This window comes from Stegostoma tigrinum, chromosome 23 (assembly GCF_030684315.1).
Source record: "Stegostoma tigrinum isolate sSteTig4 chromosome 23, sSteTig4.hap1, whole genome shotgun sequence".
NCBI classification, from domain to species: Eukaryota; Metazoa; Chordata; class Chondrichthyes; order Orectolobiformes; family Stegostomatidae; genus Stegostoma; species Stegostoma tigrinum.
The window spans coordinates 54,016,965-54,044,921 of NC_081376.1; the positions used below are offsets into that span (position 1 = coordinate 54,016,965).

The 27,957-nt window shown below is 42.9% G+C and overlaps 1 protein-coding gene across 2 annotated transcripts in view; it reads right to left on the minus strand.

Annotated features, from left to right (window-relative positions):
- Window positions 1-254: 254 nt before the first annotated feature.
- The window catches only part of smg1 (SMG1 nonsense mediated mRNA decay associated PI3K related kinase), a 182,014-nt gene continuing 154,311 nt past the window's right edge, over window positions 255-27,957 (minus strand). For both annotated transcript variants that reach the window (XM_048551867.2, XM_048551868.2), the window contains 12 exons: window positions 26,588-26,744; window positions 26,059-26,248; window positions 23,015-23,484; window positions 22,221-22,361; window positions 21,088-21,240; window positions 19,992-20,171; window positions 17,616-17,843; window positions 14,040-14,251; window positions 11,279-11,385; window positions 10,253-10,432; window positions 9,759-9,865; window positions 255-2,604 (listed from right to left, as the gene is read on the minus strand). In XM_048551867.2, coding sequence (XP_048407824.2) covers window positions 2,527-2,604; window positions 9,759-9,865; window positions 10,253-10,432; window positions 11,279-11,385; window positions 14,040-14,251; window positions 17,616-17,843; window positions 19,992-20,171; window positions 21,088-21,240; window positions 22,221-22,361; window positions 23,015-23,484; window positions 26,059-26,248; window positions 26,588-26,744 — 2,203 coding nt within the window. In that variant the 3' untranslated portion in view covers window positions 255-2,526. The remainder of the gene's footprint in view (window positions 2,605-9,758; window positions 9,866-10,252; window positions 10,433-11,278; window positions 11,386-14,039; window positions 14,252-17,615; window positions 17,844-19,991; window positions 20,172-21,087; window positions 21,241-22,220; window positions 22,362-23,014; window positions 23,485-26,058; window positions 26,249-26,587; window positions 26,745-27,957) is intronic.

Genomic DNA, 27,957 nt, shown 5'->3' on the forward strand with positions numbered 1-27,957 from the left:
GTTTTTTGAAAAGTTGCCGCAAACAGAAAACAGGAAACAAAACTCTTGTAAAACAGCACAAGTAAAAATAATCCAACTCCAAGCGGCAATTTACAATTTTTTTTTCTGTGGTGTGCAAGAGAATATTGAGTTGTAACCTGATGCAAATAACGTCAGTCCCTCAGAAGGACAAAACTGGACTTTAACCTTCTCTCTTCCTACCAGTGATTTTCTGAATGCGCAGGGATAAACAGAAAATAGTGCTGATGCCAGGATCACTGTGAATGTAATAAATTTATTGGAAATACGGTCCTGGATGTAAATCGTAGCAGTACAATATTTTATCATTTCAATTAGTTGAGTTTTTATAAACAATGTGCATAATACAAACAGGATTTCATATTCAAGTACAGATATCAAACGCACCATTTCCCATTCAATTTTCTCCACGAAAGAATTTGCAGTTACATATGCCTTACACGACCTCAGGATATCCTAAACCGATTTACAGCCAATGAAGTACTTTTGAAGTTTAGTCATTGCTCCAGATGCCTAATTAAATGTGCAACTTTCGGTCAATCAATTATACATTTATCAGGACGGCAAAGTGTTATAGAGAGGTTTCAGCAGCTCATTTGTTCCAAAATGAGTAAACCGAACTTCCTTTTCAAATTCAGAGTTAGGTTTCACTGACGTTTTTGATCTATTGTCTGCATGCATCAGTTTTGCACATTCATGACCGCACTTGGTTTGGGAATCCCTTAGTGGGAGAGGACAAAATCCTCAACAGTAAACATTAGCTTCTACTGCTTACTGTTTACTGACAGCTGGCTAAGTAAAATATGTCAAAGAAATTCAAGCAAGATCTCGTCCACTGCAGCCTTTCATGCTGGAGGACAGTTTCATGATGGGGACTGGAAAAAGGAGTTTTTTTTAAATCAAGGTGGAGGAGAGATTGTAATTCTCTCAAAATATAACTTTTTAAAAAGTACATTTAATTTAACTTAGTAAGAGATGCAAGGAAGCCGCAATCAAAATGATAATGGCAAGCACGTGTGATTTAACCTGTATAATGCTGAGAAATTATTTTCTTCACAAGATGAAGTTAAACCATTTTTTGACAGTTTTAAAGGACCACACACCATATACCTCCACCAATGGACATTCTTTATCACTTTTGCCAGCTAAATGTAAAATACAGCTAAGAATCTACATTGCTAAAAATAAGTCCGATACAATAAGGGTGAGCGTGTACTGTTGTGAAAGGAACTTCAACCTTCATTGTGATTTATAACATCCAAAGCAATTTCTCCAATGCACTTATGAAAATGATGAAATCACCAACATATGAAACACAGCATTGATCATCAGAGCGAGTTGGGTTGGGGGCTTTTGGGCACAAGGAGTGTGTGGCAATTAAAAGCAACAGAATGAAGAAGTGAGGTTGTCAGAGCGTAGAAAGGGCAGATGTTCTCAAAACACCTCAAAATAACGCTGACTGAGAAAGAGCAAAACGAAAAGTAAAGCACGAGCAAAAACAAACCAAAGAATCAAGATTAATTAAAAAAAACACTTGTGGTCATGGTGAGTCACTTTCAAATAAATTTTTGAGGGTTTATTCAGCATTTTTATTCATACAAATGGCAAAACCTGCATGATAAAAGATACACAAAAATATCCATGACCGTTTATTTCCAAGTAACAAAACGGGAAGGAAAAAAAGCACTTTAAAGTGTATGCATAGAAACACCTAACCCTTTAGTTTACCATGAATTTGTCAATGCTTTCATGTAGTCTTCCAGATTGTGCACCTTGCAAAATGTTTACATTAAAATGGTTGATGACTACTACTGAATTTCAATCACAGTAAACAGAATTACAGGCATCTGAGAAGCACTTTGCTGAACTAGCATACACCTATAAGAGAAAGCGAACAAAAAGATCAGGGTGGTGTCATCTTCCTCACACAAGTCCCATGTAGTATATCCAATCTTAACTTTTGAGCTGCTTCTGGAGTCCATAGTTTCTCCCAGCCTCTGTTTTCTTACCAGGTGGCCACCTTCAAGGGCAAGTCAGCCAGTGAAGTCATTATCCAACTGGAATCACATGAATCAAAGAGATTTCTTTCCTTAGGGCCCCAGTTTTCTAAATTACCTTTCAGTAGGGTTTAGTACTTTGTGACTCGAATGTTCACAGGGCAGATGGAATTTAGGTTTTCAAAATCACTCTGTACTCAGTAGGATAGCAACCGTTTCTGCACCTACCCCCTCGATACTTCTGCAGTTCTTGTATGACAGAAAGACAATCATGTAGTAATTCAGACTGGGCGCTGTGGCCCTTGACCTTGGGGTGCAGACCGTATAAGCATATCCCTGAGTGCAGCCTTCTGACTAATCACTCCGAATGCACGGGGATTCCTAGATTACCTCAGATTAAGCCCCAGAATACATCAACACCTGCCATGGTACGGCTATAGATGCCTGTGGCTGAGTTGATTCTGGTGGATGCCTGACCTCATTGAACCAGAGAGATCCACTGTATTCCAGTTCATACCCATGCTGTCCAACCTTCATACAGTTGTGCCAAGTTATCTAGATTAGTAGCCTCTTTAATCACGTAATCAACCTAGAAAATACAATGAGTGAGAATTTGTTTTTAATTGATACATTGACGTAACTGAAGTATGGGTTAAAACCCAACAATAGCAACTAAAACAAAACTGAAGTCAGTGTTTGGGGACAAATTTAAACAGTCTCCTATTAGTTAACATTTTTATTATGAGTAGGCAAAAAATTCATTTAATTTTCATGACTCAAATTTGACAGTATCTTAATTTCCTGAGGTATGTAAAAAAAACTATAAGAGACAGCAAGAGTAGACCATTCTGTCCTTTAAACCTGCTACACAATCAAGATCCTGGCTACTTCTCCACATTGCGTTGAACTTGCTATCTCACTTGGATTTGCTAGCCCCATCCTAAGGACATAGCCATCTCTGATCATGGTTGTGGATTAATCGCTAACTAGATCCTTCTTCTATGCCCCAACCCTGTTCACTCAGATATCCATTCCTGCATAAAGCCCTCTTCCAATTCACTTACAACTACGCTTTTAAAATAAAACATGCTTAGTCTTTGGTCCACCATTTTCCACAAGACGTCTGCAGCTACTGATCTGCTCAAGTACACATAATAATGGGAACTGCAGATGCTGGAGAATCCAAGATAATAAAATGTGAGGCTGGATGAACACAGCAGCCCCAGCAGCATCTCAGGAGCACAAAAGCTGACGTTTCAGGCCTAGACCCTTCATCAGAGGGGGAGATGGGGTGAGGGTTCTGGAATAAATAGGGAGAGAGGGGGAGGCAGACCGAAGATGGAGAGAAAAAGAAGATAGGTGGACAGGAAAGTATAGGCAGGGTGGTGGGGAGGGGATAGTCAGTCCAGGGAAGACGGACAGGTCAAGGAGGTGGGATGAGGTTAGTAGGCAGGAGATGGAGATGCGGCTTGATGTCGGAGGAAGGGATGGGTGAGGGGAAGACAGGTTAGGGAGGCAGAGACAGGCTGGACTGGGTTTGGGATGCAGTGGGTGGAGGGGGAAGAGCTGGGCTGGTTGTGTGGTGCAGTGGGGGGAGGGGACGAACTGGGCTGGTTTTGGGATGGGGTGGGGGAAGGGGAGATTTTGAAGCTTGTGAAGTCCTCATTGATACTATTGGGCTGCAGGGTTCCCAAGCGGAATATGAGTTGCTGTTCCTGCAACCTCCAGGTGGCATCATTGTGGCACTGCAGAAGGCCCATGATGGACATGTCATCTAAAGAATGGGAGGGGGAGTGGAAATGGTTTGCGACTGGGAGGAGCAGTTGTTTATTGTGAACTGAGCGGAGGTGTTCTGCAAAGCGGTCCCCAAGCCTCCGCTCGGTTTCCCCAATGTAGAGGAAGCCACACCGGGTACAATGGATGCAGTATACCACATTGGCAGACGTGCAGGTGAACCTCTGCTTAATGTGGAAAGTCATCTTGGGGCCTGGGATAGGGGTGAGGGAGGTGGTGTGGGGGCAAGTGTAGCATTTCCTGCTGTTGCAGGGGAAGGTGCTGGGTGTGGTGGGGTTGGAGGGCAGTGTGGAGCGAACAAGGGAGTCACGGAGAGAGTGGTCTCTCCGGAAAGCAGACAAGGGTGGGGATAGAAAAATGTCTTGGGTGGTGGGGTCGGATTGTAGATGGCTGAAGTGTCGGAGGATGATGCGTTGTATCCAGAGGTTGGTGGGGTGGTGTGTGAGAACGAGGGGGATCCACTTGGGGCGGTTGTTGGGGGGCGGGGTGTGAGGGATGTGTTGCGGGAAACGCGGTCAAGGGCGTTCTCGACCACTGTGGGGGGAAGTTGCGGTTCTTGAAAAACTAGGACATCCAGGATGTGCGGGAGTGGAATGCCTCATCGTGGGAGCCCTCCGCTCCAACCCCAACCTCACCATCCAACCCGCAGACAAGGGTGGCGCAGTGGTAGTATGGCACACTGACCTCTACAATCGCCGAGGCCAAATGCCAACTCTCCAACACCACCTCCTACAGCCCCCTTGATCATGACCCCACCCTCAACCATCATCTCCAACACCAGTCATGACCTCATCACCTCAGAAGACCTCCCACCCACAGCCTCCAACCTCATTGTTCCCCAACCCAGCACGGCCCGTTTCTATCTCCTTCCCAAAATCCACAAACCTGCATGCCCTGGTCGACCCTTTGGCTCAGCCTGTTCCTGCCCCACCGAACTCATCTCCACCTATCTGGACTCCATTTTCTCCCCTTTGGTCCAAGAACTCCCTACCTACGCCCGTGACACCACCACGCCCTCCACCTCCTCCAGGACTTCCAATTCCCTGGCCCCCAACACCTCATTTTCACCATGGACGTCCAGTCCCTATACACCTGTATTCCGCATGCAGATGGCCTCAAGGCCCTCCGCTTCTGCCTGTTCCGCAGGCCCGACCAGTCCCCCTCCACCGACACACTCACCCGCACCCTCAACAACTTCTCTTTCGATTCCTCCCACTTCCTACAGAAAAAGGGGGTGGCCATGGGCACCCGCATGGTCCCAAGCTACGCCTGCCTCTTTGTAGGTTACGTGGAACAGTCCCTCTTCCGCAACTACACAGGCCCCAAACCCCACCTCTTCCTCCGGTACATTGATGACTGTATCGGCGCCGCCTCTTGCTCCCCAGAGGAGCTCGAACAGTTCATCCACTTCACCAACACCTTCCACCCCAACCTTCAGTTCACCTGGGCCATCTCCAGCACATCCCTCACCTTCCTGGACCTCTCAGTCTCCATCTCAGGCAACCAGCTTGTAACTGATGTCCATTTCAAGCCCACCGACTCCCACAGCTACCTAGAATACACCTCCTCCCACCCACCCTCCTGCAAAAATTCCATCCCCTATTCCCAATTCCTCCACCTCCGCCCCCACGATGAGGTATTCCACTCCCGCGCACATCCCGGATGTCCAAGTTCTTCAAGGACCGCAACTTTCCATCGACAGTGGTCAAGAACGCCCTTGACCGCGTCTCCCTTATTTCCCGCAACACATCCCTCACACCCCGCCCCCGCCACAACCACCCAAAGAGGACCCCCCTCGTTCTCACACACCACCCCACCAACCTCCGGATACAATGCATCATCCTCCGACACAACCGTCATCTACAATCCAACCCCGCCACCCATGACATTTTTCCATCCCCACACTTGTCTGCTTTCCGGAGAGGCCACTCTCTATGACTCCCTTGTTTGCTCCACACTGCCCTCCAACCCCACCACACCCGGCACCTTCCCCTGCAACTGCAGGAAATGCATACTTGCCCCCACACCACCTCCCTCACCCCTATCCCAGGCCCCAAGATGACTTTCCATATTAAGCAGAGGTTCACCTGCACATCTGCCAATGTGGTATACTGCATCCATTGTACCCGGTGTGGCTTCCTCTACATTGGGGGAAACCGAGCGGAGGCTTGGGGACCGCTTTGCAGAACACCTCTGCTCGGTTTGCAATAAACAACTGCACCTCCCAGTCGCAAACCATTTCCACTCCTCCTCCCCTTCTTTAGATGACATGTCCATCATGGGCCTCCTGCAGTGCCACAATGATGCCACCCGAAGGTTGCAGGAACAACTCATATTCCGCTTAGGAACCCTGCAGCCCAATAGTATCAATGTGGACTTCACAAGCTTCAAAATCTCCCCTTCCCCCACCGCATTCCAAAACCAGCCCAGTTCGTCCCCTCCCCCACTGCACCACACAACCAGCCCAGTTCTTCCCCTCCACCCACTGCATCCCAAACCCAGTCCAGCCTGTCTCTGTCTCCCTAACCTGTCCTTCCTCTCACCCCAAGCCACACCTCCATCTCCTACCTACTAACCTCATCCCACCTCCTTGACCTGTCCGTCTTCCCTGGACTGACCTATCCTCTCCACCTATCTTCTCCTCTATCCATCTTTGGTCCACCTCCCCCTCTCTCCCTATTTATTCCAGAACCCTCACCCCATTCCCCTCTCTGATGAACGGTCTAGGCCCGAAACGTCAGTTTTTGTGCTCCTGACATGCTGCTGGGGCTGCTGTGTTCATCCAGCCTCACATTATCTATGCTCAAGTACACCGTTGCCTCCATCTCAATTGGCCTTGGCTCTCATGCTGGCTGTCCCAATGGTACAGCTCCACCTTAACTCATTTAAACAAAAGGGACACAAACTTGAAAGGACAGATAATTAATTTAGCCACCCATGGGTGAATCTAGCTGGACCACAAAACTGTCATGCCTTGTTCCAGCTTGCTAAAACTGATCAAATAAAGAAAGATCATCTTGGGATACAGAGAAATAAGCCCTACCTTCATTTCCCCACCGCAATCTTAAGCACCTTTGCCCTCCAACAGCAAGCGCCATAGTTCATGGACTTGTGTCACCAAGATCAAAGCGATGTGATCTGCTGGCTTGTCACTCCTTCTACTAGCCCACCTAGCCAAATATTCTTCACTCCCCCCCCAAACTTGCATCTTTCTCTGGTTTCTCCCATCTCCCCTCATGCTCAGAGCTCACCTTTCCGTAAGAGACACCACCTGCTCTCTAGACCTTGTTCCCATTGAAATTCCAACTTCAACACCTGATTCCAATGTTAGCCATTATTGGGATTGCTCTGCTTTCTTCAATGTTGTTTCTCTCTCAATCCCCCCACTGCTCCGTCTCTCTCCCTCTCTTAAATCTGTCAACACCTGGCTCATAAAATACCAACCCTTGACCTCTGTTTTGGCAAACTCTATTCCATCTTCAACCTCCCTCAATTTTTCAACTGAGCCAGTTGTTGCCTCCCAAACCTGTTTGTATCTTTCTTCAAGAACTCCACGTTTGAATCTCTCCAATCAGGTTTCCCCCATCATACAATACTAAAAGGGCTCAGAATCACAAAATGTCATCTGATAGACTGTCAATTTCAACCCTCCTGGGACAGTGGATCACAAGGCATAGGAGCATAAAATAGGCCGTTCAGCCGATCCAGTCTGCTCCACCTTTTAACAAGATCTTGGCTGATCTGACAAGTCTTAACTCCACTTAGCAAACTTTGCACCATAACCTTTGATTTCCTTATCATTAAAAATCTCTTAATGACCCAGCTTCAACAGCAATACCCGATTATTGTGAACCAAGACAAATCCAGCCAAGTTGCTCTTGAGCTAGTGATGGTGGTGGGCTTCCTTTTTGAAATGGCTGTAGTCTATTGGTGTGCACTCAGTGAAATCAGCTGAACCCAAATTTGGTAGGCCCCAACAGAACAACAATTGCTTATGGCCGAGGTCCAGAGTGGTGTTCTCTCTAAACTGACCTATGTTGTACAGACATCATGCAATATTTGCAACTTTGAAATGCAGTAATTCATTTGGGATGCCTAATGCTCAACTGTTGTGAAAAATACACAGCAGATTTGTTTTGCTTCACAATATTCACCCAGCTTGTGAAGATTGACAAATAAAAGTATCTTCCCATTTAAGATCACATGACAAGTTAGCAGATATCTCTTTAAATTGATTGAAATCAGTTCCCCACTCAATATCAGAGGTCCTCTGTTGGGACCACACCTACTTGGTCCAACAAAGTCAGCAACATTAACAACTTCTACTCTCTGACATGGTCACTTCCGGAGACTACACTGCCACGCTTCACATTCAAACTTTGCTCCTCAGTGAGGGTACCCATTAATACATAGAGGTTAATTTCTGTTCTAAATTATGAGACACCGCTCTACATTTCACTATCCTCTGACAATCTTTAGGTCACCTGAAGGTTTCCCCAGCTGAACAACCGAAAGCAAGAAGCCACTCTGTTGCCTCATAAAAGAAACTCTGGTCTCCTTGACATCTAGCTACTCCCCAACCTGACTATCCGACAGGGAGCAAGCTTGGAAGCACAGCAAGTAATTGGGAAGGCCAATGGAAGGTTGCTGATATTGCAAGAGAAATGGAACGTCAAGATAGAGACTGTACAATTAAACAGGACATTAGTGGCACAACTGGAGTGTTGGGTATAGATTTGGACTTTTTATTAATGAAAAGGCCATGCCCTCTTGATCTCGACTCTCCCCCAAAAAAAAGGCACCCTTGCTTCATCTACCTTCCCTTCTGGAGAAGGGAACCGAGAGGAGAGGAGATTCACTCAAATGATTGCTGGATTGGGATGAGGGCAAAAGTCATGTTAAGAAAGCGGGTTGGAAAGACTGGGCTGGTATCCATCAAAATTTAGAAGAATGAGGGGATTCTTATTGGAATTTATAGCATCCAGAAGGGAAGGTAGATGAAGCAAGGGTGCCTTTTTTTTGGGGGAGAGTCGAGATCAAGAGGGCATGGTTTAAAAAAAAGGCACCTCCAATTTGAGGAGGAGGTCTGAAGAAACATTTCCTCTTGAAGGGTTGAGGGTTTATGGAACATACTGCCCCAGAAAATGAAAGCTGGGCCATTGAATTTTTGTTTTAAAGAAACAAACAAAAAGAAGACGGGGACAGATTTTTGACCAACATGGAACTAAAAAGGTTATCAGCATAGGCAGGCAAGTGGAGTTGGGGCCATAAACCACAATCTTATCGAATGGCAGAGCAAACTCAAAAGGTTGTATGGCTTACTCCTGCCCTAAATTTGGATGCTTCTATGATTGTATTAGATAATGCTTAGCGTTTTCCAGAATTGAACATTAAATATTTATTGTAAAATTAACCTTCACCTTCATATCGCCAGCTTTCATTTTTGCATTCTATCACTTCAGCGTGCCTGTTTCCTCACTATGCCAGCCTCTGACATCCTGCCTCACTCCAGTACTGCCGACTCAACACCCTAAGCCTCTCAAATCTCCAAGTGACTTTGTTCTCATTCATTCTCCCCCCCTCAAACTCAGCTCTGAACCTCTCATACCAATGTGAAATTTAATCCTCCACCTTTGGGTCCTATACAGCACCCCCGCTCCACCACTGAGAGCTGGGCCATCTACTGAAATAGCACAATGCTCTGGAACTGTTCTTCTACCAACACCATTGCTCTTCTTCCATAACGTTAAACCTCCTTGTAATCTGTCTCTTGAACCAAGCTTTTTGTCACCACCCCAATATCCCATTACTATTGGTATCAGATTATCTTGTAAATCTAAGGTGCTTTTCTATTTTAAAAGCATTATTATATGCAAAAACAGTGAGTTAAGTTTTCTATATTAAAAAAATACACATCAAAAAGACAAATATGCCATGACAATGCTGTACCTGTTCAGCAACAGTCATTCTCCTGTTGGGGTCCACATCTCTACCTTCCAACTTGGCCTTCACTCTCTTCCACACACTGACAGCATAGGAATTCCGTTCCTGAACGGCTAAAGGCAAAAAGAGTTTTAAAAAAACGCACCTTCCAATTTGACTTAAATTAGACATCTTAGCAAGTACAATTGTTACTAAAGGCAAACAGAAAACGCTGGAAATACACAGGTCAGCCATCGACTGAAATGAAGAAAAAGAATTTCAATAGGTCAATCAAAAATATCAAACGTGTTTCTATTTCCATAGATGACGTCAGTGGCGCTCAGGATTTCCAGCAATTGTTTTTTTATTTCACATTTTCAGCATCTGCAATATTTCACTTTCAGGTAATCCACTAAATGTACAACAGTGTCCACATAGTCCAAATATCTACAAAGGGACAGGGTTAGGATTAGGGTTATGGTTTTATGTAAACAGCAATCTGTTTGCAAAAGGAAACTTACCTTTCCCAGTCTTGGGATCTCTGGCTGCCTTCTTAGGACTTGGAGCAACATTCTTGCCCAGCCCTACAGATGTTCCTGGTGGAGTATTCGCTGAAGCAGCCAGGTTTCTCTGTGCCATCTTCCGTGCATTCTGTGACATTACTTCTGGTTGTGTCTTTTGAGTTGTACTGCTCCGAACCGCTGCAGGGACAAGTTATTGGGTACTTAAAGCAATAGCTTGCTTTACTTGTAGAAAGTAATAGGTTAAAAGAAAAAGTTTATATTTCGCGATGGAGGACAGCACAACGGATTAAGCACACTGTTCTTTCACTTCTAAGACCAGTGTTCTAATGTAACCTAGACAAATGCAATAAAAATTATACTCAAATCTTGCAGGAAGAGGAGAGAATGAACTTGTCCAATCACAACTTTGTTACGAGTAGCCACCTACTCTACAATAAAACTTAAAATTCAAAAGTTGGTAATTTCACTCAGAGTTGTGGTAAGTAGAATCACTGCTCTTTCTATATTGAAGATTTTCAAGGTGAAGATATACTTCTTACGACTAAAGGGGTCAAAGGATAAGGAGATAAAGTAGACGCTGAGTTGGATGATCAGCTATGATACATTAAATTGTGGAGCAGACCCAGACAGCTGAACGGCCCACTCCTGCTCCCATTTTCTAGATTTCCATTCTATTTCTATTGTTTGAACAATACAAATCCATTTATCTACTTGATTCCATTTGAATGCATTTGTACTGACTGAGTTCAAAGTAATGTGTTTGTGAAGTGAAATTTCATACAGCAGAATCCTGTTAAAAAGAGACGGCGTGCTGTCAAACCTTTTCATCTTGCTCTCATCAGCAGAAATGCAGAATACCAATTTCAAATGAACACAATTTATACCACAAGAAATTTATCATTAATCATTACGTAATAAATGCATGTCATAAGATTCAAAGACTTCTTGACGACTGTCAAAACTACTTCAAAGAGTGGCAAATCAAGGTTGAAAATCAGTACGAAGTTGAACATAAATGCTTACCTGCTGCAAAACTGGGCTGAAATGCAGATACAGAAGTTGGGCTCGAACACTCATTAGATTTATCTGTGACAAGTGGAGATGCAAAGCTCACAAGATCGTTGTAGATGCTGAAAGACAAGGACAAAAGCTACAACTGACAAAGCAAATGGAAGTGATAGGAATCTGCTAAATATCACAATCACTGGTGAACTTGCAGACACTTGCCTCAGAGGCAAGCGAACTGTGAATTTACACTCAGGCTATATGAATTGGGGGTTAACGAAATAGATGGTTATTTGCTGTCCTGCTGTTCTCCTTATTTGTGAATAAAGCACATCATGTGTAAATCTGAGATGATAAAATGTGAGGCTGGATGAACACAGCAGGCCAAGCAGCATCTCAGGAGCACAAAAGCTGACGTTTCGGGCCTAGACCCTTCATCAGAGAGGGGGATGGGGGGAGGGAACTGGAATAAATAGGGAGAGAGGGGGAGGCGGACCGAAGATGGAGAGCAAAGAAGATAGGTGGAGAGGGTGTAGGTGGGGAGGTAGGGAGGGGATAGGTCAGTCCAGGGAAGACGGACAGGTCAAGGAGGTGGGATGAGGTTAGTAGGTAGCTGGGGGTGCGGCTGGGGGTGGGAGGAAGGGATGGGTGAGAGGAAGAACCGGTTAGGGAGGCAGAGACAGGTTGGACTGGTTTTGGGATGCAGTGGGTGGGGGGGAAGAGCTGGGCTGGTTGTGTGGTGCAGTGGGGGGAGGGGATGAACTGGGCTGGTTTAGGGATGCAGTGGGGGAAGGGGAGATTTTGAAACTGGTGAAGTCCACATTGATACCATATGGCTGCAGGGTTCCCAGGCGGAATATGAGTTGCTGTTCCTGCAACCGAACAGCAACTCATATTCCGCCTGGGAACCCTGCAGCCATATGGTATCAATGTGGACTTCACCAGTTTCAAAATCTCCCCTTCCCCCACTGCATCCCTAAACCAGCCCAGTTCATCCCCTCCCCCCACTGCACCACACAACCAGCCCAGCTCTTCCCCCCCCACCCACTGCATCCCAAAACCAGTCCAACCTGTCTCTGCCTCCCTAACCGGTTCTTCCTCTCACCCATCCCTTCCTCCCACCCCCAGCCGCACCCCCAGCTACCTACTAACCTCATCCCACCTCCTTGACCTGTCCGTCTTCCCTGGACTGACCTATCCCCTCCCTACCTCCCCACCTACACCCTCTCCACCTATCTTCTTTACTCTCCATCTTCGGTCCGCCTCCCCCTCTCTCCCTATTTATTCCAGTTCCCTCCCCCCATCCCCCTCTCTGATGAAGGGTCTAGGCCCGAAACGTCAGCTTTTGTGCTCCTGAGATGCTGCTTGGCCTGCTGTGTTCATCCAGCCTCACATTTTATCATCTTGGAATCTCCAGCATCTGCAGTTCCCATTATCTCATGTGTAAATCTGATAGGATGCTTCTCTTTCTATCCCCTGCTCTGCTCTCCTGTTGAAGGTAAATGTTCACAAGGGGAATTGATTCTAGGGACAAACAGCACAATTATCCAGTCCTCCAGACCCCCAGCAAGCAGGGAGAGGAGACTGTAGCCACGCTGAATCCTGTCTTCATCTGATGCCCACTCAAACACATCTCTCCCTATCAGCCTCTCACCTCATGAGATTAGGGAAGCTCATACTGACATTCTCACTAGTAACTAACTGTGCACAGATCAGGGACCAAGCACAGAACCTTCCTGACTTATGTGGGTTAGTGTCAGATGGTAAAGGTCCATTTATCCATGAGTCAGTGATTAGGTCCTGAATAATTAGAATACATGATAATAGGTCATTATAACAAACAATAGATTGATCCATTTTCTACAAATGTTCACTTTTGAGGTAGATTGAAGGTTGCAGGTTTGAGTTCTCATTGACTTGGAAATGGAATATTATCTTGCTGCCAAGATAACTTCTGAACTATGCTCCCTGGTAGCAACCCAACCAACACGCTAAGAAAAAGCATCGTTTTCTCTCCATGAGTTCCTGTACCTTAAAACTGAAAGATGGATAGGACAATATGGATAGTATGATGACAATTTCTACTCTAGGATAAATTTTAAAAGAAAAAGTCATGCAAAATTACGGACAAATAGAGACCCAATTATGGAAAAATGCTCGGCAATGGCACCAGTGTTCAGTATTTTATAATTTATAGTTAAACATTCTTAACTGAACTATGTCAATATAATTTGAGAATACTAGTTAACACATTACTGCAACATTCAACATTATTCAAGAGACTGGGTATAATAGTTTCCAGTAAGCTGCACAGCCATGTTGTAAACTAAAAGTTCTGTGCAGGCTGTAAACGAACCTTTTGAAAATATTGTGCGCGCTGGGTCATGTAAAAATATTTGAAAGGCATGAACGTAAATCAACTATGCATGACAAACCAAGCGAAGGTAAATTGACGCAAGTTAGCACGTATGCCCAGCGGTGAATAAATTATGGAAGATTTAAAAAGCTTTAAAGATAAAGATCTTAAAAATTCACTGCAACTATTTCACCCTGATACCAACAACTGAACATCAGGTTCAAGACAGTGATCTGTGTAAAGCAATATCCAAATGGCCAACTTTTGGACATCTTCATTTGATGCATTTCCTCAAAATTAGCATCCTTCAATTGTTCACAACACATTCATGACCGGTATCGAAAGACAGTTCTTTAAAGGTTGGTAAAATCAAAGGGCCAAGACAAGTTGTATAACTTGTAGTAATTTTAATATCTTCCTTACTTTAGGCTCTGAGATTTCATTTCCTTTAGAGTTGGCGTAATCTCCTGCAGCATTTCAACATGTTCCTGACTTCGGAGCTGTCCCATGGCCTGCACTATTGTGAACAGCACAGTTTGGATGTTATCCTGCCAAGACTTGTATTCAGCTAAAAACTGACGCACACTGTCCTCATAGGGGACATCTTCATTGTCTCCCAGAGCTGCTTCTTCATCCTTTTAATAGGTGCAAAGAAATGAGAAGACATTATTTTCTTTTCACAAGAGTGTTTCCCCATGCTAGATATATTTGCTGCCAGTTCCAATGATTTATACAACAGAACTAGAAACATTTTACCGAATGATTGCAATGGCTGGTCACTTTAGGAAACTATTGTGCTTCCATGCTGAGAAACCAGATTATCAAAAAAATCCTGCAATGGACATTGACAATGAACAGAGATTTTTTTCTCTTAAAAAAAGGGATACCAAGAGATACATTGCCAGTTAGTTTGCACACAATGGACACCAGAGTTGAAAGCACTTTCAAATCAAGACAAAGTGAATTAAATTCCCCCTATGTGAGCCAGAAGTCTGGAATGTGGAATTAGCTTTTGTAACAGTCCAGTTCATGGAGAGTGGAACCCGTTAACACAAAACCAGCAGTGGTCATTAGAATGACTGTTGGAGATTATGTATTCACAGCTGAAATCAAAGTACGATTTTACAGAGAATACCCAATTCTATTTTTCTGTCATTGTTGATTTGATTACTGAACTACTGGCCAGTTCAGCTGTTAACAGGACGTCGATATCGCTGAGACTATGAACATGTGACATACAGCACTAGATGGTTCTCGGGTGTCAACAGACGCTTGGGCTACAACTAACCAAGTCAGCTTGAAAAGGAAGTTGTCCAAGTCTCAGGTTCTTCTGACCAGGGTTCTCATCAGATATTTTGGTCAACATTTTTTAAAATTTCTTTGGAACAATCTCACTTTCTACTTGGCCTAGCATGAAGCGAGAGTCCTCCTGTTTCACAAGCTTAATCCAAAGGCTGAACAGAATAAGGTCATTTCTTTGCATTTAAAAAAATCCCTTTAGGAATTTGCTGAAAACCTAACCACTTAATCCAGATTTGCCTGTGGATTTACAAAAATGCAAGTGAGAATGCACAGTGTGCGCATTTTACCCATCGTGTGTAAATTAACGATCTGAAAAACAGCTATTACCACTGTCTTAATTCTGAAACAAAGTCACAAGATCAAAACCTTGATCGAATTAAGTACAAATACAGCAAAACAAAGACTAAACATACATATAAACATAAAGGCTACAAGTAAACAGTATGATGATGCCGTCACTTTAAAAAAGGTTATTTTGACCTGGGTTTTTCTTGAAAGTCAGAGGTGCCAAGGAGTCTAGGGACTTAGAAAGCTACGACAGTTTAACAATGGAAGGGGAATGGTCAGTTGTCCCAGTTCAGGGTTTCAGTCTTGTTAAAAACCTGTGGCAGTCACTAAATGTTTTGAGTAGTAGAAGGGTTGCAAGCTTCAGTAAATGATTCCAAACTGGCGCTCTCTGGATATTGTTCCTTCCTGCTTATAAAAATCTGTGTTTGAATTGTTTTTGCAAGGGGCTTGCTTTATGGGATGTTACTATATGGGAACAGTTACTTAGCCGAGTTGCTGTATCAGATTGGTTAAGTTTTCCAATAATTAAGTTTTCTAAATTCTGAGATAACGCGAACTCCAGATGCTGGAGAATCCGAGATAGTGTGGAGCTGGATGAACACAGCAGGCCAAGGAGCATCAGAGGAGCAGGAAAGCTGACTTTTTTGAAGAAGTGTCCAGACCCAAACCGTTAGCTTTCCTGCTCCCTGATGCTGCTTGGCCTGCTGTGTTCATCCAGCTTACACCTTGTCATCTCAGATTCTCCAGCATCATAGCTCCTAACATCTCCAAAAGATTAACTTTCACTTGTTGCATCTGCAAACACAAGCAAATCAATTCAAACCACTTTCACAAATGGAACAGGTTAAAGTTTAATGACTTGTGAAATGTTTAGTGATATGCAAAAATTATGGGCTGGATGCAGCGCAGGCCATCATGGTGGGGGGAATGCAATCAAGCTCACTTAACAGCGAGAGATCCTGTGTCAGCCTCCTGTCTTTGGATAATGTCCCTAATTAGGCCACAGGATGGAAGAGGCTAACACTGGAATCCACTGGGGGGGATGTAGTCAGGCTAATTAATGATCTACTGGCCTGCATTAGACTTGAGGCCAGCACAATATAGTGGTGCCTCCGGTGGTTAAAGGGAGGCCGCACAGGTCTCAAAAGGTTATAGGCCTAGTGCGCGTAAGTAGGGCCAGTGTAGGTAGTGTAATTTTCAGACAGATTTGATGGACTGAAGGGCGTCTTCTGTACTGTATGACGACGAGTCTTGGAAGGCAGCCCAGTAAATTCTATCCAGCTTGTCATCAGTCTCTTGGAGCGGAGTGGGGACCTCACCGTCAGGGACTTGATGACCAAGTCAGGGAAGCTGAGATCAGGCAGAAGGACAGTTACCAACATCCATCCTTGTCCTTGTGCCCCTGGTAGGGCCTTTCAGCGACTGGCTGAGTGCAGTACTGCCAGCAACCAGCACACTCACTGGCAGCAGTGAACAGCTGCTAGTTGGCTATAGTTCTGACACTTGTAGGGAAGATCAAGAACCTGGCAGGCACTCTGTCCCATTGGGTCTCTCCCAAGAAAACGGGTGCACCTTCCCCATCAATTCTCCAACAGGTGAGATGAAAACACTATTGGCCTGACTGAATTCCAGCCCAATTTTACCTGTCATGTTCTAACAAGCATTTGGGCAAATAGCTGTTTACTCATTTACTCATGTGGAAGCCTCAATTCGAATGTGAGCAATGACCCACTCTCCTGGAAAGGTGGATGGTTTGATCACCTGAAACTAAGGTGCTGAAACTAATCAACTCCGGGAAACACACTACACAATAAACCACAAATTTTTGTCAAATAGTTCAGATCATCTTCATTCTAAACTATCAAAGTAGTTATCAAAATAGTATCAAATTCTCAAAGTATGCAGTAAAAAAGACAGTTTAGGCAATGATACTGGCTGTCACAAGATCTGATTTTTCCACTGTGAACTTCCCCAACACTTATTACAAGTTGATCCTCCACTTGTAAAGGAAGCCCAATGCCAACAATCCAAAGCACAAAAACAAAAATCAGTATTGTCAACATCTACAACACAACTTGGAAGAGGTTCCTACAACCATGCACCACTACCTCACAGCTTTTATTACAATATTTCATTGTCTATTAACCTACAGAACCAATAGACTGGCGCTACGTATTTCTGTGAATGGTTAGCAAAATACATTAATTTTTTCAAGAAAGAATGGAAAATATAAACCTTATAAACCCCACAAACCTTATAAACCCCACAGACCTTCTGGAAAAACCTGAGTTAAATCAGATAGGGAGATTACACGTAATAGTCAGCCGACCATGAAAGTACAAATAAAATTTCAAAAGCGAAATCAGCCATATACCCCCCCGCCCAAAAAAATTGAAATGAGATCATTACCTTTGCCATTGCTTTAAGTAGGTGTTTAACATCTGCCAATAGTTTGTTATGGCCAGTAAGCACAGTTTTAATGTTATCCACTAGCGACTGTATCGTTTCACAAACTGCTTCAATCTGTTGCTCCTTCTCAGACTGCACTGCCCTCTGGGTTGACATATCTTGAGTCAGTTGTTTGTGCGCAGACGAAAGCCATTCAGAACTTCCTATGGGATGTTCAAGACTGGAAGCCTGCAAGAAATAGTAAACATTACACTATTTCTGCTGTTTTGGGTATTTATAATTTCATTTCCATGAGACTACACTTCCAGAATCAGTTAATCAGTGCAACAAAATTTTACACTCAGTCTCCAAAACCTCATTGTGCGTCATTGCTGGCAGCATGTAGATTATATTATGCTGCTACAATGCTTCAATCCTAATTCCAGATAATGAAACAAGCAGGCAGGAATTTAAGTGAAGATAAACAAAGATATGGACTGGTCAGGCTGAAATGGATGTACAATACAGAAACATGAAACTTATATTCTACTTAGATGATATAAATTTACATCTACGAACTAAGCAAGCTATGGGCAACGCTAATGCTCCCAGATGACTAGCTGTCAAATCTTAGCTGATGATTTATTGATTAGATCAGTTGGAATGTTGTATGGGGCGGTGTGGAAGGTGTTATTCTCACGTTGCTGCATTACACCAGTGTTAATCCTAAATCACTGTATTGGTGAGAATGACAGCTTTGTAATAAATGCAGGTTAATAAGCATGGATTTAAAACTCTGTTTAACCCACAAGCAAATGGTTACAAATTAGCGTAGCCCAAAGATAAAAATTTTGTGTAACTTGCCCGAATACATGATGAATAAATACCAAGCTGGACTAACTTCAAAGTTTAGATTAAATCAAGTCTCCTTTCTCTCTTTCCCATTAATAAAACGAAAGCATGTTGAGTCAGGGAACAAGTAGTGTGGAATGGATAGCTAACTAACACATTCCCTGCTTTCAGACTACAGGCAAAGAGCTGCAATTCAGACCAAATGATCCAAAGGACTTGTGCTTGGGCTGCTCTTATTCACAATATACAAATCAATTTCGACTTTGGAATCAAGCACGCCATTTCTAAATTTGCATAAAACTTCTGATGCAGGGTACAACTACTGAGAGGTGCTGTAAAGCTACAATTGAGATGGTCTGCACGGGGACAGCCAAGACTGGAATTACACGTGGAGTCTAGCAACACAACACCGTGAGAGTTGTGGAAGAGGATGCTGTTGTTGCTCGAGTGTTTTGTAGAGGCCAAGGATTAAGAGGAGGGGGCGACAGTCGTGGTGTTGCCATAAATATTTCAAAAGCTCAGTGCTGCATGCCCGTGGTAGAAAAACTTTGAATCTGTTTTGATCACAAACTAGCCACACAAATTCCCAATCATGCCAGTAAACATGAAGAGGAGGTGAAATAAGAGAAACTGAAGAGGAAATGAAGCATTAGAGATAATGGGAACTGCAGATGCTGGAGATTCCAAGATAATAAAATGTGAGGCTGGATGAACACAGCTGGCCAAGCAGCATCTCAGGAGCACAAAAGCTGACGTTTCGGGCCTAGACCCTTCCCGAAACGTCAGCTTTTGTGCTCCTGAGATGCTGCTTGGCCAGCTGTGTTCATCCAGCCTCACATTTTATTATCAGGAAATGAAGCATTATCTGGTTATTCTTCATGTGTTGTTCAAGAAATGGAGACAATTGGTTGAAAAGTGCCAGGTCAGTTACTCTTGCTCTCTGCCAAACATTGATGGGCAGAGGAGTGGAGAGATCATTTAGATAGCTGGGAAACAGGGCGCAGAGGAAGAATAAAGCAAAGAGATATATAATGTCAAATATCTCAAGTTACAACTCATTCTTTAAAATGCAGCAACTTTTATCATAAAGGAATAAGACTTGAGAGCTTCATACAGTAGGCTGTTTGCATGAAATATTTAATCATCTGAATTCTAATATGCATGCCTCAACAGCATCTAAAATGTATCAAGACGCTTGAATGTTACCATCAGCCAACAGCTTTAGAAAGTTTCAACTACAGTGGTTTTCCTTAAACGGGGATCTGCGCAATACATGACAACGTTTCAAAAGTTTTTATTGAAAGTGAAATTGATTATTTGTGAAGGTGCACACCTTCACCAGAGACAAACAATTGCAGCAGTGTGTAGGAACCACAAGATGCACTGCAGCAACTCACCAAGGCTCCAACAGTAACTTCCAGACCATAAACTTCTATGACCTAAAAGGACAAAGGTAGCACATGCACAGGAAATTCCCCTCCAAGCCAAAAACCATCCAGAGATAGAACCTACAGTTACTGGAACAAAAAAGTCTTTTCAACTTACCAAACGTTTAAGCAGGCGGAGTTCAAGATCTGAGACTGAACTGCTAAACTGTGATGCAAATGAACACATCTGTTGGCACCGCTTAATTAAGTCAAACAACGCTGCATCCAAACTCAAGGCTTCAGGTGTCCTGGTTCGCAAACTTTCAAAATGAAGTATTGTGCTACAGAGGAAAGTCACCTGAAGAAATGGGAAACATTGTTAACAATGCTAAAGAGGAAATCCTTGATCCTTTTAAGCAAAAGTCCATTTTTGGAAAGCTACACACTTGGGTTGTTAAGTGGCAAATAATACTCAAGCCACACAAATGCCGGATAATGCCGGAGAGAGCACATTTAACCATCTTCCACTGAAATCCCATTAACATCCCCCTGGAGGGGACTAGAAATATAAATACTGCAGTTACAAAGGCAGGCCAGAGGCTAGGAGCCCTGCAGTGAGTAACTCTTCTTCTGAACGCCCAAAGCCTATCCACTAGGCACAAGTCAGGAGCGTGATGGAATACTCTCCACTTGCCTGGATGAGTGCAGCCCCAACAACACTCACTAAGTACACTTAACTGGCATCCCAACTAACACCTTCACCATTGGCTCACTCCACCAGAGAGACAGTGGCAGTTGTGTGTAGCAACTTGCAAAGACTCCTTCAACAGCGCCTTCCAATCATTAATTTCTACCAAAAAAGACAAAAAAGGTGGCACACGCACAGGAAGGTCCCCTCTAAGCCAAAAGCCATCCATAGATGGAACTAAATTGCAGATCTTTCAGTGTCATTGGATCAAAATCGTGGAATTGCCTCCCCAAAAAAAAAGAGTTCTGTGGTTGCACTTTGGTGCTAGTTCGCCATCACTGTCTTCAGGGCAATTAGGGATAGATAATAAATATCTCAAACAAATATTAGCTTTGAATTGTTCTGATGTTTTGTCAAAATACACAGGCAAAAATGGGGAAAGAAAGCAGTGTGTGCCCTTACAACACAGGAAACACTCAAGTAGTAATGCTGATGTGATTCACTCAAAATATTCAACCACCATCTTGGCTTAAGTCAAAATGTGTTTTTAGCTTTTGTAATGACTCTTGAACAACGTCATACATACTTGGTTTGCTCGTTGACTTTCCTTCATGACCACATTCCTCCTGTCAGTGATAGTAGCCTCAAAATCTTGCAGAACAGGAGCCAAAGCAGGATTAGCTCCACCAGCCCACTTCAAACGCTGCTCAATACTAGCTTCTAAAGCTGCCAACTTTTCCTGTGGGATTAAATATTTGTTAGATAAAATGATTAAGTAATAAGCTTTGGTCATTTTTATAGCAGCCTACTTTTAGGCAACTAAAAAAGACAAGAAATGGCAAATATTTCATCACTGAAATTTAAAGAACATAAATGTCTTTAAATTTCTATAATTGAGGCAATAATCAGAGTCTCTAATCCTGGATAAATTTATTTGGCTTGGCAAGCTTTGACTCATGGTTACTCACTTCAGGATTTCTATCTTGAAGCGACAAATATTGTGTTCTTGAAGTGGAACAGTGTGTTCAGTTCTGGTCGAAGGATGTGGAAGCTTTAGAGGGGGTGCAGAGGAGATTTACCAGGGTGCTGCCTGGACTAGAGGGCAGGTCTTATGCGGAAAGGTTGAGGGAGCTATGGCTTTTCTTATTGGAGTGAAGGAGGATGAGAGATGACTTGAACGAGGTTTACAAGATGATGAGAGGCATAGATAGAGTGGATAGCCAGAGACTTTTTTCCCAGGGCAGGAATGGCTATTACAAGGGGCATAATTGTAAGGTGATTGGAGGAAAGTATTGGGGAGATGTCAGAGGGAGGTTCTTCACACAGAGTGGTGGGTGGATGGAAGGAATGCGCTGCCAGCAGTGGTAGTGGAGTCAGATACATTAGGGACATTTAAGAGACTCTTGGATAGGCACATGGAGGATAGTAAAATGTACGGTATTCAGGGTCGTTTAATCTTAGTAGGATAATAGGTTAAAACAACATCGTGGACCAAAGGGATTGTACTGTGCTGTACTGTTCTATATTCTTTTAAAATACCCATTTTGTCGTAAAGGCATCTTTTGCATCTCCTAAGATGCTGCTTGGCCTGCTGTGTTCATCCACCTCCACATCTTGTTATCTCAGATAATGGTTACTTTACAAAATTGTTCAGCTTTGACTGACAGCAGTCACACCAGAGAAACGTATCCTGCCCATGCCACAATGACAGACATTTACCTGCACAGTAGCAATGGAAACCTCCAGCTGACTAAGTGCGTGCAGTTTCTTTTTCATATTAGATAGAATGCCTGAGCGAGGTGGAGGTGTAACTGTCGAAATAGGTTGGGTTCTATTGATGAGAATATCTTCATGCTGCCACTGTTAGAATGAATGGAACAATATTCAGCACAGATCAATTATTCATTATATGACCATAAAATATAAAAATATAGAGAATATTGCTGTTAATGAGTTTGCATCTTTACGCAAGATGTTCAACTGTATGGAAAAGTTTCTAATGCTGAGTACTCAAGAGTGATCTTACATTAATGTAAAGGAGGACAGCATGTAGGGTTTTTAAAAATTATTTCTAAATGCACACATAATTTCAATCTTATAAAGAAAACCAACTCTGATCTGGACATCTCTCAGAAGAATCTACCTCATTGTTAGCCCACTCCAATAATTTATAGGGAACTGCTCAAACACAGTTAATCTAATTTCAAATTAGTTTGAGGAATAATCAAGAGCTGCCTGAGATAGTACATATCAGAAATGGGAATACAAATCTTTTCCAAAAGGAGTTTCAGAGGGTCAAGTTGTTCTGTTGTAGCAGAGGAATACTCTTCATGTTTGATGTTTATGAAGTCAGCTAAATGTAGAGGAAGATGGAATTTAACAGCTCCAACTGTGCATGAAACTGGACATTTCTAAATAAAAATGTCAAAAGGAGATAGTTCAAACAATGGGTACTCCCTATACTTTGCTTTTACTTTACAAAAAAAACGTAAAAACATAAATCAAGAGCTTACCTGAAACATTGCAATCTGTATCTGCACCCTCTGAAAACTGGTCTTACAAGATGCAATGTTTGTCTCTAACCTGCGAACCAGGTCATGTTTTTTCCAAGCAGTGTCATATGAGCTGGCCAGAACAGTGGCTCTGTTCATAACTAATTGCGAAAATCTGCCAACCTGAATATTGTGTTCCACTGCTTTCTTACAAAGGTCATCCACAGAGACCTTGCTTTCAGCACCAAAGTCTTTGGCTTCTACCTGAGCAATAATGTCCACACCAAGAGCACTGATGTAACTGCAAAGAGTCAAGCCAAGGGCTTGGGTTGGCAGACCAATCAAAAGTTGTCTTACAAAGTCTGCTGTAAAGGCCTTTATTGGCTTGGCCATTTGATCTTCACTGAAGCAGGAACTTCTGTACATGGATTTTACATTAACCATTGGCACAGGACCATTCAATGAACTGGGATCATCGAGAGGAATAGCCCCTGGAAAAGAAAACAAAGTGTGACATTACAGCAATTACAAATATAGAGACAAAAAGAAACACTGCAGATGCTGGAATCCAAGACAGACAAACAGGAGGTTGGAAGAACACAGCAGGCCAGGCGGCATCTAGAGCGAAGGAGCAGTCAATGTTTTGGATATCACCCTTTATCAGGAGGGAAGTGGGATATTTTTCAGTGAAGGCCTGTAAGATTAATTTGAAATCCTTTAAGATTTATTTGTCAAACAAAAAGGAATTAGAATTCATGGCAACTGAAAAATAAATGCATTTGTTAAAGATATTAGGTGTCACACACAAGGCTGCTAAATAAGATAACAGCCCAGGGATGGATGGAGGATTAGCTGACTGACAGAAACCAGACTACAGAAAGAGGTAGTAAGAACTGTTGATGCTGGAGTCAGAGATAACACTGAGTGAAGCTGGACGAACACAACAGGCCAGGCAGAAATTTCTGAAGGGTCCCAACCCGAAACATCAGCTTTCCTGCTCCTCTGATACTGCCTGGCCTGCTGTGCTCCTCCAGCTCCACACTGTGTTATCTCTAGAGATAAAAGGGTCTTTTTCAAGATGGCAGCCAGCGACTAATAGAGTTCCTCCACGATCTGTGTTGGGACCACAACTATTCACATTATACATCAACAATCTGGATGAAGGAACTGAGGGCATTGTTGCTGCACTTACAGATGACACAAAGCTGGGTGGAGGGACAGGGTAGTGTTGAGGAAGTGGGGAGGCTGCAGAAGGACTTGGACAGGCTGGAAGAATAGGTAAAGGAATGGCAGATGGAATACAATGTCAAAAAGAGAGATTATACACTTTCGGAGGAAGAATCAAAGCACAGACTGTTTCCTAAACGAGGAAAGGCTTTGGGCGTCTGAAGCTCAAAGGAACTTAGGAGTTCTAATTGAGGATTCTCTTAAGGTTAACCACGCAGGTTCAGTTGGCAGCTAGGGAGGCAAATGCAGTGCTAGCATTCATTTCAAGAGATGCACTGCTGAGGCTTTTTAAGGCTCTGGTCAGACCGCATTTGGAATATTGAGCAGTTTTGGGCCCCAAATCCAAGGACGTGCTGGCGCTTGAGGGAATCAATCCTGGGGATGAAGGGTTTGTCATATGAGTAGTTGTTGAGGATTCTGGGTCTATACTTGGAGTTTAGAAGGATGAGGGAATCTGACTGTAACTTACCAGAATACTGAGAGGCCTGAATAGAATGGGCGTGGAGACGATACTTCCAGTAGTCGGACAGACTAGGACACTGAGGCTGAGCCCATAGGAAGGCCAAGTTATTGAATGCATTGACAACAAAGATAAATAGGTTCCAGGTAGATAGGTAAGAGGATGAAGGGTTACAGGTAAAAGCAGGAGAATGGGGTTGACAAACATATCAGCACAATGAAATGGCAGAGCAGACTCAATTAGCTGAATTGCTTAGTTCTGCTCCTACTTCTGCGGGTTTATCATGCCTTTGGAAACTTGCAGAAAATTCCAAGATGCTGCTGTACAAGTTTAGCTGCAACAGCTGCACGTCCAACCTTCGAACAAAGAGTGCCAGGTATGAAATAGAAGTGCATAGACATCATTCAGATGATAACAATAGGATAGCGTTGCACCCAAAGGTATGTACATGGCTACTAATTACTGAAGTAGAAGGTAAAAGTACAATAAAAAAATGTAACCTTCACCTCGGACAAAAGTCATTGTGACCAGGGTTAGAGGGTTTGAGCTACAGAAAGAGACCAAATAGGCTGGTGCTATTTTCCCTGGAGCCAAAGGGCTGCCTTATAGAAGTTTATAAAATCATGAGGGGCATGGACAGGGTGAATAGCCAAAGTCTTTTCCCAAGAGTGGTAGAGTCCAAAACTAGAGGGCATAGGTTTAAGGCAAGGGGGGAGAGATTTAAAGGGGACTTAAGGGGCAACTTTTTTCCACAGAGAGCAGTGCACTTGTGGAACGAGCTGCTAGATGAAGAGGAGGAGGCTGGTACAATTACAACAATTAAAAGGAATCTGGATGGGTACATAAAAAGGAAGAGTTTACAGGGATATGGACCAAATGCTGGCAAATAGGACTAGATTAGTTTAGAATGTCTGGTTGGCATGGATGATCTGGACCAAGGGTCTGCTTCTAAGCTGTACAGCACTATGAATCTTAAGTTAATTAAGCATGCGCTACATTTAAAAGTCAATTCAAATTCTGGCAATTCATTCTTAAATGCCTAAACTGTTACTTCAGTTAATTACATTACTCAATATGATCATATACACACAATTTATTAATTTTGTTGCTGTAAGAGAAATTGCAAATTATCAATATGGCAAAGGGATGAGGAACACAATTTTACTCAAAGCTGCGTTTTGTACAACAGAACCAAAAACTTTAGTACCCATGTCTACACAAACTGTGCAGACAAATTGCTGACACAGCTCAGGCTCCAAAAGTAATCATGTAACTCAACCAGAATGGAAATCATTCTTATACATCTCAGTTATTCTTTCACAGGCAGCAAGAACAAACTTTTGATATATCATGTAACAATTAAACCTTCAAGTATTACCTGATAATGTAAGAGCAAAAGTACCACAAAGTCGGAAGAATTCCTTTATAGTTTGCAGTCGTTTCAGAAAGAAGATCTCTTCCAAAACTAATCTGTGATTGTCATCGTCAAAGAAATTGACCTGGGTACTGCGGGCCTCTCTGATAATATCAATCTTTCTCCATGCCAATGGCACTTCCATCTTGTTCAACTACAGGAATAATCATTATACAGTTGGAAATGAGAGACCAATATATGTTGCACCCTGCTAAAATTATATTGTGACTTTAACAACCTGTATTGTACATGAAGGAAATAGTTCAGTGTTTTAAATACTGTCGTCGGCATAAGGGGCTTATAACCCCAAGTCTTAAAATTAATGTACATTTTTACAAAATTGAACAAGGTGACTCGAGTACAGACAGCTGAAGGTACAAAAGAAAAGTTACAATTCAACCACATTCCCAGAGTTTGGACAAATTAAACCACATCTACACAATAAATGCACGCGAATTTGAGGTTACGCAATATAACAATGCAAACATATTACCTTCTCAATTAATAAACCAAATGCAATTTCCACTTGGGCAAACATCCCATCAAAAGCAACAAGTAACATCTGCCCAGCTGACATTTTAGGTGTCTCTTCCACTGTAACATCCACACTTCTTGGCTGAATCAATTCAGTATACTGGGCACGCAGCATTCTATAGGAACAAACATAGCACGTATGAAATCCGAAGAAATCGGGTCAGGTGGACTGGCCATGCTAAATTGTCCATAGTGTTCACGGATGTGTAGATTAGGTGGGTTATAGGGGGATGGGTCTGGGTGAGATGCTCTGAGGATCAATTTGACTTGTGGGGCTGAAGGGCCTGTTTCTACACTGTAGGGATCCTATGATTTCTATGAAATAATTTGCGTGCCTCAAAGCTTGCACTAGACACTGCAGTTATTAGAAATGTGAAAGTGTGGTGCCCTCTAGAAGGACTGTTTGAGCACAGCAAGTGGGTATCTAACCTGACTGCAGTATTCTCACGGAGGGAAGAAGTCTGAAGCAGGAAGTGGAAGTTATGATAGTAATTTCAGCAACAAATAATGCGCAAAAAAGTGGGGCAAACATGGATTTGAGAACGAGTGTGCACAAAGGGCCAGCAAATAAAACAAAATCAATGCTATAAAATTTTCAGCAATAGTTAATATCTGAAAATGCATAATATCTCACATGCTGTAATGGTTGATTTGAGTGCCAGAGGAATCAGTAGCAAGTAGAACTTATTTCCTATGTTATCCTCTTCTTTTTCTGGACTGGTATTACTCCTTTAGACGTTATCTTAGCTGCCCTTAGGTGAAAATTGAAGTCATACAGCATGGAAACAGACCTTTCAGGCCAACCAGTCCATGTTCAATATAATTCCAAACTAAACTAGTCCCACCTGCCTGCTCCTGGCCTATATCACTTCAAATCTGTTCTACTCTTTTACTTATCCAAACATCTTTTAAATGTTGTAATTGTACCCACATCCACCACTTCCTCAGGAAGTTCATTCTGCATCTGAAAGACCCTCTTGTGTAAAAAAAAATGTCCCTCATGTCTTTTAAAATCTCTCCCTCTCACCTTAGAGGGAACATTGCTCAACATGCCATTAAAAAATTAAATTGCACTTCTGTGGCAAGGTGAGCTAATCTAATTCCCAAATAGAGTTATTGCATGCTCATCTGATATGGCAATGTCAAGTTTCTGGAAGATGCTGTTATGGTGAAGTTTTTGGAGTAGCAAGCAACTCAAGTCAGCAATTTCCTGTCATCAGTTCTGAGGAAGGGTCACCGGACCTGAAACCATAACTGACTTTCCTTAATAGATGCTGCCAGACCTGCTGAGCTTTTCCAGCAACTTCTGGTTTTATTCCCGATTTACTG